The following is a 17,401-nucleotide window of genomic DNA, read 5'->3' as shown; positions in this document are numbered from 1 at the left end:
TTCACTGTGCCTCTGACCGTCCGACTGTTTGTGCTGTACTTTATTTTATTTATTATCTATTCTAAACTTACTTTTATTTTTATTCTTAACTGGTTAATTTTTATTTTTATAATTTCTTCTAAACTATGTTATTTTATTTTTTTATTCTTAACTGGTTAATTTAATTTTTCTTATTTCTTCACTGTTTTATCAAATGGATATTTTTAATTTCTTCTATGTAAAGCACTTTGAATTGCCATTGTGTATGAAATGTGCTATACAAATAAACTTGCCTTGAACATGCACATTTTATTTTACAATAAGCCATCAGCATAATCTCTCACTGACCTCCTTTAATTGACCATTAATTGGCCAGACAGAGAACTGCTTGGGTTACATTCGTAATTGTATTCCAGACAGTCCCACGTGGATTAGATCAATGTGTCAAGACACACACATCTGAGGACGAAAAGCTAGAGGTGTCGGCTGTTAAACTTTCACCCACACACTCTTGACTCTCTTCTTTTCTTAACATTCTGGACTTTCTGTAACAAACACACACAGTGCGCTCAGGTCTGACTCCCACGTGCCGTAATAACTTGAGGAGGCGATTTGCAAGTATTACCTCGGAAGTCAAACAATGCAACTCTGAGGTCTCATGTTTCGTTTGCACTTTAAGAGACACCAAATTAACAACAGTTTTATATGAGATAGTTAGGTAAGCGAGCCTACAAGCGTGAGAACTCACTCCCACGACTAATCCTTCTTCTGGACGCTATCATTTCTCTCACTGTCATTCACGTTCGTGCTCCCCTTCTCATCGTCCCTGGAGGAGAGAGTGGAATTTTGTCTCTGCCTCCTGCTCGATGTTAGTGTCAGCTCATTTCTCACAGATCGCTAAGGCATCCATAGGGAGTGGAACTACAATACCCAGAATTCCCTGAGGGCGGCTATTCCACAGGTGCCTCATGATAGCACAGAAGGACACCCCAGAGAAATACAAAGTGATCTACACAGACACATTTTGAAGCTACATAAATTTGGGTTTCTTATAACATTGTGATTTTGATATATTTTATAAGATAATATTTACTAAATCTTTAGATTTTAATACAAATTAAGTAGGCCTAGTTTCACTAGATTCTTTTAACCAAAAATTCTTCTTTCACAGATTTTAAAGTTAACTCTTAAAAATAAAGGTGCTTCAAAAGGTTATTCGATTCCACAGAAGAACTTTTAACATCCGAAGAAACTTTCTGTTTCACAAGTTTTTATTTGTGGTGAAAAAAGGTTCAGATTAGGAAAAGTTAAGAAAAAGATGGCTCTTTATAGAAACTTTGACTAAATGTTTCTTTGTGGAACCAAAAAGGTTCTTATATGGCATCGCTTTGAGGAACCTTTTAAGCACCTTTATTTTTATGAGTGTACAGCTAAACCTACGAACAGGTACACAAAGGTACACAGGATAAATGGTTCAAGGGTTTATGTTTGATTTCTGGTCCCCTGCTCACAGGTAAACAGCTTCAGGTTTGACCAGTGGCCAATATTTCTTTTTTATAATTCAACACAGCATATTTTATTTCTGAAGAATGTGTTCAGGAACCGCCAAAGGGTGTTTTGGCTAGAGTAAGGATCACTCTTGAGGAGGCGATCCACACATGATACCGTGTTACGTGGCTCTCCGGCCTGAGCTCTCCTTGCCAAAGCAAACCTGATGAAACAACACTGACACAAAAGATAGAAATAGTGATCAATGGGAGGTGTTGCACGGCACAGCACTTAAAGTGCGACAAACCAAGTAGTCATTTCAAAATTATTCCGAGCGAGATAAGAGTGGGGAAGAAAAAACAACAACGAAGCAAAACAAAAGAAATAGTGTGGGTGTGCACGAGTTGACAGTTGCCTGAATCAAGTCGAACAAAAGGGCAGAGGCAAAATGCAAAATGTCGCGTTTGATATGTAATTACAAAGATTTCTGCAAAAGCTGAGGTGATGAGATGTGTTTTTTGAGAATTCCGGTGTGAAACACAGTGTGACAGCGAAGACCCAGCCAAAGCATTTAAATAAATGTATCTCCTTTCCTTTATAATGTGCACACGAATAGAGAGGAGAATTCATTGGGGTCTGATTAAATGTAAAAGACAGCTCTAATTGTTCTTTTTCGGCTTCACAAGCTCTCTTACTAGACACGTTCAAATTCCATAATACGTCCTATAGCTTTATTCCGAGTATCCAAGTCTTACAAAGAGAATTCTATCTCCAACCACCTTTAGTTTAGTTTGCTAAAGATCTTTTGCTTTGCATTAAAACTTTAATCTTCACACATTCCACCACAATCACGCAGTAAACGACACGTTTTCCTCAAAACGTTGTTTTCCTGTGTATCTTCTTCTCCGTTTATCATTGACTGCTACTCTTTCATCAGGACTCACTTTCACCACAGGGAGATTTTATTCTGGTTTTCTACTTTGACACAAAAGTGTGTGTTGTGTCTGACACTTCACAGGCCATCGTGCACGTGTCTGTGTTGCAAAGGGGTGTTGGAGGATGAGATATGAGGGCAATGAGCAGTGCACGCCAAAAATCTGTTTCCCCCATCCCGGCAGGTCTGCAGGGGAATCCTGGGTTCTTCAAAGTACGCGTCTAGCAGCGGCAGGGGAGAGGGAACGCAGGGGAGAAGAGATAGGACTTGTGGAGATCATGGCGGCACATTAAGAATCATTTACAAGTTACAGACACAAAGTGGCTTCTGTGTGTCGCTCTCCCGCTGGCTTTTCAGACTCTATGTTTCTCTTCCTCTGCTTGTAAGCCGACATCTCACACCCTGACACAACCAGCACACTGAAAAGGTAGAAAGTTCAGACGTCACTTCAGCCAAAAATAGAAAATAACACGGGATTCAGAGGCAAAAGCCTATGCATGTAGATCATCGGATGAACATACACACGTTGATCTATCCTACACCACAGCTCTTACAGTGCACGTACATTTCCATCATCACTCGGAACACAATCACAGCAATTTTCAGTTAGCTAAAATAATGTCTTTTCATCCCCTGTCCTAGAATCTCTCCAATTACTACGGCTGGAGACATACGACTCACTTTTCATATCAGCGAGTTCATCGGTAATTTACTCTCTAAATGTGCGCTTTCTTCTCCAACAACTTCCAGATCTGTGAGTCATAGGAGATGCAAGCAAATGAGAGACAGAGTGTGAGAAAACATTCATTCTTTCACATAGTTTTTCACCAAGTTTTTCTTCTAATCATTAATAACCCCTGGTTTCCATTAGTTTCTACGTTCAATGTTATAAACGTTTAGAACCAGTTTATAAAGTCTTTCCTAAGCTTCTCTGTGCTTCATAATTCCATCTGATCTATGTTTCTGGAAGTTTGGTGCATTCATATTCAGACCTGCCTCAATGTTTTCATTTCACATTCACCTTTAAAGGATGAACATTGTATGCTTATTTACAGGTCCATATAATGGATTTAATGGGGTTCAACCTGATTTAAGGTCCAAATATCAGTTTCTTTGCAGCATTAAATGGTTAAACGCGACACCAGCCAATTAATTTTCTAGGAAAAATTATACTTTTTCTACTTTTTAAGCACAAATACATGGCTCGCACCCAAAACATAATATGTATCACAAAACAGAACTGTCTTCCTCCTCACCACTCGTAAACAATGGGTCGGTACTTCCGCTTTCGTCAGACGCGCGACTTTACCAACATTTTCGTAATTAATTTCGTAGTATTAGAAGTCATGAATGCACAACACGGTTGGGTTTTCTTCAGAATAAATAAAGACATGGACTTCTTGGATGACATGAACAGCCAGCACAGCCAGAAACCTGGGGGTGGTAATCGATGATCGGCCTAACCTCACAAGTCATGTTGCCAGCACCACCCGGTCCTGTAGATTCATCCTCTACAACATTAGGAAAATTAGACCTTTCCTATCGAGCAATCTACACAAGTCCTAGTCCAGGCTCTTGTCTTGTCCAAACTGGAATATTGCAATGCGCTTCTGGCTGGACTTCCTGCTTGCACAATCAAAACCTCTCCAGATGATCCAGAATGCGGCGGCAAGAGTGGTCTTCAATGAACCGAAGAGAGCGCATGTAACTCCACTCTTCATCAGGTTACACTGGCTCCCTGTTGCCGCCCGCATAAAGTTCAAAGCTATGCTCCTCGCCTACAAGACCACCACCGGGTCCGCACCATCGTATCTCCACTCGCTAATGCAGATCTATGTTCCTGCCAGATCACTGCGGTCTGCAAAGGAACAACGACTAGTGGGACCATCCCAAAAAGGAAAAAAGTCACTCTCCCGTACCTTCTCTGGATCTGTTCCACATTGGTGGAATGATCTACCAGCTGCTACAAGATCAGCAGACTCGGTTGCCATCTTTAAAAAACACCTAAAAATGCACCTAAAAAAACTAACCTCGCTATTCTTAGCTTTGTATACTGTGCTAGGCTTTAATGGACTAGTTTTGATGCACTTATGTATTTTTTTGCCTATGTTGTTATAATTGCTTCCAATGTTTCCCAATCTGTAAGTCGCTTTGGATAAAAGCGTCTACTAAATGACTAAATGTAAATGTACATGAAGGTGAGTAAATAAGCGTACAATTTTAATTCTAAAGGGAACTATTCCTTTAAGTCTAGTGTAGCAGAAGTACATGAAAATGGAGAGCCGGAGAGAGACTGGGACTTGAGCTTTAAGCTTCATTGATAACGTACAAATAGGGATAATACATAATTTCTGAGCACCTTATGAATCAGTAAAAGTAAATGTTATCGTGCTTAGGCTTTCAGTTATTTTATCTCCAAGAGCTAATGCTTTTGGAGTGGTTCACAGGTAAGTAGAGAAAAACAAATTTGATTCAAGTTACATTTGACTAAATCCACAAAAACACCCCTAACAAGCCTTACTTTCTGTTTATGAGCTGCAAGGTATCCATGGACTTTCTCAGCTCTGAGGAATGGCGCGTTGTGAACGGTGAACCTCACATCCAGCGTCCTCTCCCGCACCTCAACCAGACTGAAAATGTTGACGTTGTCTGCTCCCACAGACAGCATGTCTGACAAGAAGTCGCCCAGCAGCTCGAACCTGCTCTTCAGATTGCCGCGACGTTCCATGAACTCTGTGGCGGAAACGTCTGTCGGAAACACAAAACATACAAATGTGTGACACATGAGTAAAACAGAACCGTGGAAATTCAACCTAAGAGGCATGAACCCAGAGCGTGCAAGAAAGTAAAAACAGCTCCATATTTAATACCGAGCTTATGAAAAATGCATTGTCACGTTTTCTACTCGTCAACACATCTCCCCATCATTAGGGGTTAGTGCCTGCCAGTGGCTGTTCGCTCAAACTCCAGCTGACTTGTGCTGTCAAAATGTCGAGCACGAGAGCTCAAACTACTGCATGCAGAAAAGTCTTTGTTAGTATGGTAATGGCCCCTGTACTTTATTGTCATGGTCACCCTTGCTGGCTAGTCGAAAGTTGGCCCAAGCATCTTTTCAATGTGGGCAAATGTTACACTTCAGCTACGGTTTGACCGTTGACATTTTGGCTCTTGGGGGTGTGCTTTTCTCCTAACACCCAGCAGACTATTTTAATTGGGATGCTTACCCAAAAGTGTGGGGGTATGAATGGTTGCCTCAGGGGAGGTGTTAGACCGGCTGAGAGACATCCTATGCTCAGTCTGTCCCCAGGCTGAGTCAACCTCCCTTGGGGCCAGATTTGGAGACTGGCAGGAGTGTTATGGCTCACATTGACACTTCACAACTCACAAAAGCGGAAGGGCATGTTTGAGAAAATTTGAGGAGATTTTCCAGCTTGAATGACGCTGACATGGGAAGATGGTCTGGGACTGAACTCACTGTCGGTGTATTTAGACTCCAACCATTAGAGGTAATATGCACTGCAGGCATAAAACAGCCAACATTGAACAAAAAGTTGTTGTGAATTCTTAATGAAAGGCACAAGCGTGGAAGGTAGAAATGGCTAACAACATCCTTGTGTGGTTTGATGCTTAAGTTACCAGCATGAAGGTGGTCCCAAAACGGTGCTTGAAAATAGATGATGGACACATGAGGGATTTCTATTGAAAACACTAAATTAGCCTATAGTGTTGATTAGGGATGGGATGATTCATTGATTTGCATTGGTGCATCGGCATTAAAGGTAATGTTGCGATGCGTCAATCTAAAAAGCTGCACATTAGATAAAAGTTGCCATTTGCAATGCAATTCATCGTTTCTAACATATTTGTATCAATAAAAATCAAAATGTAGGTTGATTTCTCTGAACTGTTTCACAAGTGCGTTCCGTCATCACTGCGTGAATATGATGTATCACATCACTATGGAGACTGAGGTGTGTCCTGACAGTCACACACAGTCCGACAGCTAAGCGCTGCCTTCGGAGGATGCATTCCAAAGTAGAAAGGCATTAAGGGACGTCCAAATACAACGTACAACTCCCTGTCTCCTAAAAGACCTACATCTTTCGCTTTGTATTGTATCGAATCAGATCGTACTGCATCGTAATAGGGATGATAAAACTCCCCTGGGAAGTGATGAATATTCCTAAATCGCCAAAAAACATTACATTTGACGGTTTTTACATATATGTATTTGGCAGACGCTTTTGCTTAAAGCGACTTACATTGCATTATACTATACATTTGTTTTTAAGTATGTGCAATCCCTGAGATCGAACCCATGACTTTATCGTTGCTAGCTGAGCTACAGAAAAGCAGGATTACCCTTACAAAAAAGTGAATTCAAATGTGCTATTGGTATTCGTTTACTTTCAGTCTACTTTTTGTGTATTCAGACATATTCTTTCTTTTTCTTCAAAGAAAAATATAGTTGTAAACTTGATGTGCACTTAAATTACTTGACGTATTCCTAAGAATTCTGAATAATATCTCATATACAGACGAGTCACAATGGCTCAATTTCCTGAAAGAAGCACTACCTTTATCTGGAGCTAAAGGGAAATTTCACCCAAAAATGTATTTTCTTTCATGTTGTTCAAAACCTGAATGTGACTATCTGGGGAACACAAAGGATATTTCATTATTGGGTGAACCACCCCTTTAGGTGAATCCAACATTCCACTGTATGAGGGAAAAGTTACAGGGAAAGTTAATGTGAATGGGCACATGGACACCTTGTCATTTTAGGAAACATGCATTCAGGGAAACTCTCAAAAAGAATGTCTAACTATGCGAGTGTGAGGCGAAGTTAAAGTATAACTGCATTATGACATGAAAATTGGGTGATTAAAAATGGCTAAATAGAAGCACATGGAAGTTTTGAAGAGGCCTAGTCAACATCCTGAAATAAGCATGGTTGAGTCATGATTGAAGACCCACCAATCTGGCAGAATTCAGTATGGGCCAAGATTCCTTTACAGAGATGAACAGAGCTCCTGCCAAATTACAGCTGAAGCTTATTTGTAGTTAAAGCTGTTAAGTGTTACAGTATCCAGCCAGTTATTAGGTTTACGATGGGATTTACTTTAAAGGGGAGATGTATATTTAACTGAAAGCGCTGCATTGACTTTACTAAGGTATATTCTGCACATATATATATACATATTTGCTGACAAAGATCAACAGTAAAGGTGAGTTGTGATTGTTTCTGCAATATGCATTTACTCTTGCCGATCAACATCCAAAATGTGATGGTAGATGCGGGACCACAGACACCTTAACAACCTAAAAGCGCATCATTATCACCCGAGGTTTAGGTGAGGGCAAGGAAGGAAACTGTAATTAGCTTTGGGGGGGCAGGAAGGGTGGCTGTCTGCTCTCATCAGGAGCTGTGCGTTAAAAGGAGACTCGCCATGACAGCTGGGAACAGCCTCACACCTGGCTTTGATCCAAGCCAAGATCAAACCTGCTCCCCTTCCCACAGGCGCTAGGCAGAGTATGTGCTTAATGCCTTTTCTGGACGTTACACACACACAAAGACACACTCACGAGTACATACAGAGGACAGAATAAATACAGTGTATTTATGTGCAACACATACACGTACTTAAGGTTGCAAGAATAAATCTATATAAACAGATTAATCAGAATTGTCAAATGCATTTGTTATGCAATGAAACCCTGTCTGCTGCAAAGCAACAAAGAGAATATTTATACCCATAAACAGATGGAAACACACACACACAAACACAGAGGCAAGCACGCACACAAGCCACACACAGAGCATGAATCCGAAGTTTAGCTGGCACCGGCTTAGGGGACAGTGTTCTGCGACTGCCAGTCAATTCGTCCTTGTGCATTGACGAAGTAATTCCACCCGCTGAATACCAATATTTTCCCAATTTCTCAATACAAAGTCCCGCCGGGACAAAAACTCAGGGTTAGCCAAATGAGGATCAAAACATAAGAAATTTGAAATTTTTTAAAGTCCAAACTGGCTAAGCAGCCAAAAGCCTTAAAAGTTCAACCTCAAACCGTTACTTGTCCTGCAGAATGTGGGAGTTTGTGTGAATGTGTGCGTGCTCTGTTTGTATGGAGAGTAGAGGTTATGGGAAGAATCTTGTGTGTGTGTTGGTTTACTTATCTCCACGAGATAGCATAACCGTCTAAAGAACCACGGTAGCGTTTTACCTCACATTTCATGTTACAATCAGCTTCCTTCATGAGGTGTACAGAGCAAACTAATCTCAAAGAAGCAGTGTTAGAACGGGTCTTACGAGTCTTCAACATTTGCTACTGAAATGGGATTTGAAATGTCAAGGAGGCAGAAAAAAATAGTATAAAAGTCTAATCTTCAGTTAGCCCTGAATTCAATGCATGTTCATTGGGGCCCTGAGGAAATAAACAGCTTACGTATCTGACAGAACATTAACACATGCATCCGCATGCTAATGTTCTTTTCATGTGAAATTTAAACAACGCCTGTAGTGCAGATGCACATAGATTGTTTTTTTCTTTGTGTAACATCGGCTGTTGTATATCAAGATTATGGGTTTGATTCCCAGGGAACACACTATTAAAACAGGTTGCACATCATTAATGCACTTAATCATTTAATGAGGAAAAACTAAATTAAGATAAGAAATGTCTTTATTTTATTTTTTAATATACTGTTTTATAATAATAATTATTATTATAATAATTATTATTATGTAATTATAATGCAGCTAAAGCTGCTTTACATCAATGAGAAAATTATATAAATAAAATTGAATTCAATTGAAAAAATGTATCTAAATAACAACAACAAAATCATTTAAGCAAATAAACATATACCTGCACTGTATTACAGATTTACCCAAATACATAAATGTCAAATTCTGGGTTATTTTAAATCTAGTGATGGGTTAAAACGAAACAATCCTATTTGTTGGTTTGTAATTACTGGATTGTTTAAACGTAGAGTCAAATATAAACTTTTTTGGGGTTCATTTAACCCAGCGGCTGGGTTTGTCCATTTTTAAAATAATCCAGCAGTGTATGCACTTTTTTGTATCAAAGATAGTAAATCTAAATATAAAGCAACAAAATGTGGGACATATAACCACTTGCACAACCCACAGTGAGATTAAGTGCTAAAGCTATTAAAATGCAATAAAGGAACTCTGATTATGTGTTTAATGCCACACTTAATCCACTGAAACAGTTTAAATAAGAGATTGAAGGAGATTACAGAGAGGAGAGTTATTTACATGAATACAGATAGAGGAAACAACCCAAATAAGCACACCAGACAGACAATCAAATGAATGTCTATTTAAACCCATACTGTACATAGCACTAGAAAGTTTGCTAAAGCAAACAACTCCTACAATCACAAGTGCACAAACGCCTCAGAGAACACGTTTTGCACTTATTTATGCCTGCCTTAAATTCAGATGCACTGCTGAAATCAACGAAAAATGTCTTTATAGGCTTATATGAGTGCGCTTTTGGCTTACATTTTATATTCTGACTCTGCGTCTCCCACAAGGCCTTTTTCTCCCACTTTAATAACCTTAACACCACAAAATCCTCGGCTATAGTCCATTTTCAGGATTCATCTCTGCACAGTCTTGTTTTCATTAAAATGCAGGCAGTCATAATGTTATCGCCAAAAGTCAACTATTCCCACGAGTTTTACTGCCACAGTATGACACTATTGAAACACGCTCTCCTGAATTCAGATACGGTCAAACTATTTTATTGTGTCTGATTGAAAATAGAAGAAACAATCACTTTACATCGAGGGTGTGGTTCAAACAGAGCACTATTCAAAATGGAATATATTTAAGGTTTATTAGTCTCATTGCAGGTGTTATATATCACCAGTGTCTGAGCATCAGCATATAAAACATATTCTGTCTCTTCCTGACACACAGCATTTAAATTACACGTGGGATGCTAGTTTAATATCACACATCTGAAGTTTCAGAAGAGATCTGTCTGTCATCAGTCTATCAAATAACTGAACGAAAATATTAGATTTTTAATGGCTGTCAATGGCTAACAACTCTTTTGCAATCGATTATCAGCTTAGGCACAAACTGACATGCTATGACACTTAAGGGTGAAGATCACATGTACCTGCTATTCGCAGAGAGGCTGAGTTGTAGATGGCATCGTCCCGTAAGTCTCTCACGTTAACCTTGACGGTGGAGATCGCATCCGGCCACATTTCATCAGAGACTCGCACCTGAAAGTCATAACTCCCGGGCGGTGTGTTTTCCTTTATAATGAGGAACCCAGTCCGCTTGTTCAGGATGAAATAACTGCAGGTATGAAAAACAAATATGTAAACTGTTGTTGAAGCTAATTATTATGCTTTCATCTGAATGTTGCTGCTCTTTTTATTAGAGCAGCAATTTAATTTTATTTAACGCTACTACAGTATTCAAATTCCAAAGTCTTTGCAAAAAACACCATCCTAAAAATTAAACCAAGTATTTCTGAGAAAAACAAGTACTGACAGGACAACATTCTGAATGGATGTAAATTTGACGTGAACAGAAAAGATTGGCTACAGTGAATGCTGAGGGATAATTCGGGGAAAAAAACGAACAAAAAACAATGCAATAAAAGAAAATGAGAGTTTGCATCATTCAGCCACGAGGCCTTCCTTCTACAACTTTTACAACAAAGTTGTGGATGCATGGAAGAAATATTTTCACTGACCTCACCAATAAAACAATCTAAACTCAATAAATTCCCTGGATGGAGCAATACAACTTACGATACAAACAACGTCCCACATGCATATACCTGTATATATTATTTTTAATCAAATATTTACTTGTAAACATATGTGCAATATATTAATGGGGCGGATGAGAGCAGACAGATTACAGTTATAATTTAAACTGACATTTTAGTTTTCAAAATCCACACTTTCCTTCTGCTCACATGACTCCTAACAAAGTAAAAATTTAGATCTATATTCTCCCCCCCACACACCAAGATATGACTGTTTTTCACATTATATTATGCATTATGATGACTCTGAGAAAGAGAGAGATACGCAGATCGAGCCCAGGCGCCTATGTGCTCAAGACGTCTCAAGGCTGCCGCTGGCCCTGTCAAGATCATCTGATCACGGTACACTACTCTCAACTAAAGTGCACAACATCAATAGAGAAGACCAATGGAGTATAGAGATGCTGGGAAGTGAGGGGAAGGTAAGGTTAGGCATCCCCTGGCCCCATTCAAAAACACAGAGAGCAGGGAGATGTGTACAGTAGAAACATGTTTACAGTATGGATAGGATGATGTAATGGTATGGACACAGACAGGAAAAGCAGGTGGAATGATAGTTGAGTAAGAAAGAAGGTCTCACTTAGGGGAATGTCCCTCGAAGGCATATGTCTTGTTATCCCAGTCATCTGGATCTGGTGAGTAGACCTTCCCCAGCACATTGGTGGGCATTCTTCCTGTTATTACATAAGCCTTTTTGTCAAAGCACTGCATGTACAACAGGTTTGTGTTTGTGTATATATATGGACACACAGTATGCAGAGTCTGTTGAGACATTGTGTGTGGAACAGTCTGACAGTATCTGAGTATGTGTAGCTGTAATCACTAAGCATAGTGAAGAATCGTCTTTAGTAATGTAGGCCTACTCCGGAACCACAGACAAAAGTTGACAGCTGTAACCTGATGTATAGCTGGTTATGAATGACTTGGACTTGCTTTTAGTGCAAAACTGTCTGCAGCTTAAGTTTCAGACCAAGGGAAGCATCTTAACAGTGTAACATTCCAACTTACAATCAAGCTTACCTTTTGAAATACAGTTGGATACATTTAAAGCTGCTGAAAAAGTGGCTAGTTTCATTAAAGTTAATTCAAATGGAAATATCATTGTAACTATACAATGATAAATCAAATGAATTAAATCCAATGAAATAATATATAATTGAATATAAGGCATATTTGTATATGTACATGATGAACGTTTTTTGAATGAATGAAGGAAAATCACTTTTTTATTAGTCAGCATTAAAGTGACAGCATAAAACTATGCTGAATGAAATGTAGCCGATACAACAGGCTACATTTCACTAAATATCAGCATTTAACTAAAAATCCAAATAAAAAAAATAAAAATGTAAATGCAGCGCAGGGACTTGAAAATGTAATTTCTGTCATCATTTACTCACCCTCGAGCAGTGGTGTGCGGTGGACTTAAAAAATGAGGAGGCAGATTTCTACCCATGTAATTTTTGTTCATCTCTGCACTATTAACAAGTGCGATTGTCAGAAAACCAGTGTCATTTCAGTGTTTATGTGTGAAAATTCCTTTTAATTACTACAAGTTCATTACAGTATGTACTTCTGATTTTTTTATTTTCCCTGCTTTGGGAAAAGGTACATCAACACCACCTTCATCTTATTCTGGAACATTTAGGATTTCCTATATAAGAATAACATCATTACCAATACCATCAATTTAATTATTAGCAGTCCCAGAAATACTCAAAGCATTTAAGAGATCAAATCAAATAGATGTGACTTACTTTAGCCTTGCTGCTATCCTGAGCAAACCTGATCACAAGCAAAGGTTTTTGAACAAATCTGAACCACGTAATATTCTGTCAACAATCGGTAACTCCTCTGCCTCCGCTATCTCCGACACGAATCCTAAACTCTGATTAATACAACTAATAAAACAATTCAATCAACGTTCAGTCTAATTTAGCGCCCGCAGTTTAAAATGTATGACGAAGACGAGCAGGAAGGCGGGATCTCGCTGATGAGTTAATCCAATCATAGCCCGTTGGAGGCATTGCCTCCTCTCACGTGACTTTTCTCCATTCTTTTCAATTACCCCCACTCAAACTCACGGCACGCTTTAGCGGGTATATGTAGAGTCAATGAGCTTAGAGGAGGCAAGAGAAACGCTGCCTCCCTTTGGAATTCTTTCGAGCGGGGTCGCTGTTTCACACTGTTGTACACGCTGATTTATCTCATATTTAGATCAATACGTTATATCCGCTGTCCTATTTTATTTCTGAACTATTAATAATATTCTCATTCGATTATTTTCGAGGGGGAGGGGAGACACTGCCTCCCTTGCCTCCTCGGAGGAAACGCCCCTGCCCTCGAGTTGTTCAGAATCTGAATAAATGTGTTTGTTCTGCTGATATTTGGAAGAATGCTTGTACCCAAACAGTTCTTTGCCACCATTGACTATCATAGTAGGAAAAATTACAATGGTGGTTAAAAGTGTCTCAGAACTGTTTGCTTTTCAGCATGCTTCATTAGCTGTTTTAAAAGCAGTTTTGCTTTCCGTGAAGTAAAATGATCTCTCTCTCTCTCTCTCTACACCCCAGACTTCTGATGTGTCCCAAATGATGTACTATATACTATGCACTTAAACTATGCACTACCTTATCATCTAGCGTATGAATTTTAGAACCTAAAATTAAACACATGAAACAACAGGATTTTACTAACCGGTTTAAGACAAGCGCAAAGGATTTCAAATGCAATGAACATCTATTTATACATGGTGTCAGTGTTACTTGTTTTCTCTTACATGACCTCACCGCTCTTCCACTGTAAGCAAAACTGTGACTAGTGTTCCACACTTTATAATTTTTTTGTTTAATGAGTGCATCATCGGGGTAATTAAATAGTCATTTTGTTATCATTTTCAATTTGAACACACTACTTACACTATTTATACTGTACCACAAAATATCACAGAATCATGCATAACACCCTGTCTACACCACACGCGAAAGGAAAACAGACAACAGAAACTCATTAGAATCCATTATAATTTACATTTTGTCCACACTGGATGCGGTGTGGTCCCGTGTAGACACGGCGTGAGTATGCAATTTGGGCCACATTCATTTTTAAGGAACCTCTTCTGTGATACAATACTGATCCTCTCTTCCTGTAGCTATATGTGGATTTAAAGGATAGTTCACCCAAAAATGATAATAATTTCCTCACCCTCATGTCATTACAAACCTGTATGACTTAATTTCTTCTGGAGAACACAAAAGACGATATTTTTAAGAATGTTCGAAACCAAACAACATTGGTCCCCAGACTTCCATTGTATGGACACAAAACCACTGTAACATTTCTCGACATATCTTCTTTTGTGTTGCAAAGAAATAGGAGTTATATACAGGCTTTGAACAACATGAGGGGGAATAAACTTCAATAGTGATTATCAATACTGCTTCTTTTGCCAACCATTAAATATTTATAATGTTGTGGTAATTTACCTCTGTGACAGTTTATAAACACCTTCTTCTGTCCAGCTGTGTGGGCGTGGTCATTCTCATCCCCGATGGTGATAGTTAGGGTGTTAGTGACGGTCTTCGGTGGAATGCCGCTGTCAGTCATGATGATGGGCAGTAAAAACTCCTTCTGTCCCTCTCTGTCGAAGGCTCTCAGGGCTGTGATGGTGGCAGTGTCATTACCATTATCCTGCAGGTGAAAGTCATTTCTGTAGCGATACTCCAAAGGAACAGAGAAAGAAAAAGGTGATCCGTTTTCCTCAGAATCTATGTCTACAGCTCTGAGTAGTGTGGAGCTTTGGTTAAGTCGCACAACCTGTGGTCCCATGACGTTCTCCCACACAACCGGTGCATAGGCTGCCTCGAACTCTGGACCGTTGTCATTTACATCTAGAAGAGCCATCTGGATAGTTGCCGTGCCAGTCAAAGGTGACACACCGTGGTCTGTTGCTAATATTACCAAGTGATGCTGTGCAACCTTTTCCCGGTCCAACTCGCTGGTCACAGTGACCAACCCTGATTGGTCCACAGAAAACAGATGGTATGGATCGGACTCTGGAGCAATGCTATAAGTGATCTCCCGGTTGAGTCCCGAATCCAAATCATTGGCAACCAGACTTGCCAAACTAGTTCCAAGAGCAACATCTTCGCGTAGAGCAGGTATCTGCAGAAAGTTTGGGATGAAGACAGGGACATGGTCATTGCAGTCTTCTACCTCTATGGTGCAGTGTAGGAGGCTGGAATATTCCATATCCTCCACTTTGATGGTGAGGTTAAAGTGTTGCTCGCCTGGTCTTTCATAATCCAGACGCTTCTTGAGGCGAAGGGTCCCGCGCTGATCCTGCCGATGACTGACCATGTAAAACTTCTGCTCAGGATCACCGGCCACCACACTGAATGTCAGCTGACCATTCTCTCCAGCATCTGCATCCTCAGCGGACAGCTCTATGACTGCACTGTTGGGCTCGCTACTCTCAGGGATGAGAACTGAGCAAGACCGGTCTAAAAATCGTGGCACGTGGTCATTAACATCCGTCACATGTATAGTGGCCGTGGCTGTCCCTATCATACCTCCACCGTCTCGAGCTTCCACCACCAAGATATACGTATTAGTCTGCTCCCTGTCGAGACCAGACATTGCCACTAAAACTGTCCCGGTAGCAGGGTTGATGCTAAACATATCCGCCCCGCTGTTACCGCCATTCAAGGCCGCGTTACCCACAATTCTATAAGCCAGAACTGCATTCTGTCCAACAGCAGCATCATCTAAATCAGTGGCAGTCATCTCCATAACAGGAGTGCCAGGCTGGGAATTCTCAGCTACATCACCATGGCAACTGTCTGGGGCACAAGCAAAAATCGGAGCGTTGTCATTTATGTCCCAAACATTGATAATGACATCAGTGAATCCCGTTAGCCCCTCCCCGCCCTCGTCCGTGGCCAGTACTACAAAGCGCCAAACTGCCCGCGCCTCCCGGTCTAATGTTCTCTGGGCGTAAATCTTCCCTGTGACCTCATCAATGATGAACTCGCTCTCAGCACCTTGACCATGCAAAGAGTACCTCAAAGCCTCCTGGTCGGCATCCTTGTCTGGGTCTGAGGCAGTGACCTAAAACATCAAAGAGAATATATTAAAACGTTTTTTCTCTGTGCAAGTTTTTTCTATCGATCTGTCTCTCTATCTATCTCTCAAAGCTTTAGGCACTCATGTGGTTTAACTTTTTTCCGGACTTATGAAAGAAAGACAAGTGGAAATTAGGTGATCTGCAAAATTTTCTCAAGCAACAAAAATAACTTTAATAAAAGAGTCACTAGTAATTCAAATGTCTAATAATGGAATTTAATAAGCATGCACAAATCTTGATCGGTTTAAAATTGAAACCTTTAATAATCCTTGGGGGATTGTGAAAGCACTTACTGTAAATCAGAATATAAAATACTAACCATTCAAAACAAATTAATCATAGTTTTTCACTATAATTACGAGACATAAAACACCCCGACAAGGTGTACATAATGAGTGCCTGAGCAATGTCCAACTCAATTGCTGTAATCTACATTTCAAACGGCTTATAAATGTGAGATGAATGGGGTAATTTGCATATACAGGAAATAATTCCACAAACAGTTTTCGCCATGTTTGGAGAAGCGTCTGCAGCTCCAACCCCATCCACATCAAAGTCTAATGTCAGAAGCCACACCCATGATGACCAATACATCACCTTATGACTTCTGACGCTACACTTGGATGTGTGCCGAGTTGGATATCCCGCACATGATGCAGCGAGCCCTAATTGCATGTTTGAGGAAACTCGCAATATATGCAAAACTTGTGATAAAAAAATAAAATAAAGTACTTGTCCAAAATGGTACCTGTAGCACAAACACAGGAGAACCATCCAGCTCCTCGGTCACGCTGCCATAGTACTCGTTCACAGAGAACACAGGTGCCTCATCGTTCTTATTCACAACGGTGACTATAACAGAGGAGTAATCTTCCCACTTCCCATCAGAGGCCAAAATGTGCAGTTTATAAAGCTTGTTCTGCTCGTAATCCAGCGGCTGGGCGATAAAAATGGTTCCCACCTCAGGCTCCATGTCAAAAATACCTCCCACGTTACCTGATGTAATCTGATAACGCAATTTGGCATTGGCACCTGCAAAATGAGAT

At 40.0% G+C, this 17,401-nt stretch overlaps 1 protein-coding gene across 1 annotated transcript in view; it reads right to left on the bottom strand.

The window, feature by feature from the left end:
• The window catches only part of LOC306900317 (neural-cadherin), a 182,499-nt gene that overhangs the window by 45,474 nt on the left and 119,624 nt on the right, over nt 1–17,401 (bottom strand). Inside the window, exons 17-21 of the mRNA XM_079467146.1 lie at nt 17,104–17,387; nt 14,716–16,339; nt 11,811–11,904; nt 10,565–10,749; nt 4,923–5,149 (exon numbers count right to left, since the gene is read on the bottom strand). Of these exons, the coding sequence (XP_079323272.1) occupies nt 4,923–5,149; nt 10,565–10,749; nt 11,811–11,904; nt 14,716–16,339; nt 17,104–17,387 (2,414 nt within the window). The remainder of the gene's footprint in view (nt 1–4,922; nt 5,150–10,564; nt 10,750–11,810; nt 11,905–14,715; nt 16,340–17,103; nt 17,388–17,401) is intronic.

Source organism: Barbatula barbatula (genome assembly GCF_947034865.1).
Source record: "Barbatula barbatula genome assembly, chromosome: 1".
Lineage (NCBI taxonomy): Eukaryota > Metazoa > Chordata > Actinopteri > Cypriniformes > Nemacheilidae > Barbatula > Barbatula barbatula.
Note: the sequence above shows the minus strand (reverse complement) of the source record. Positions and strands in the feature narration are given on the sequence as shown.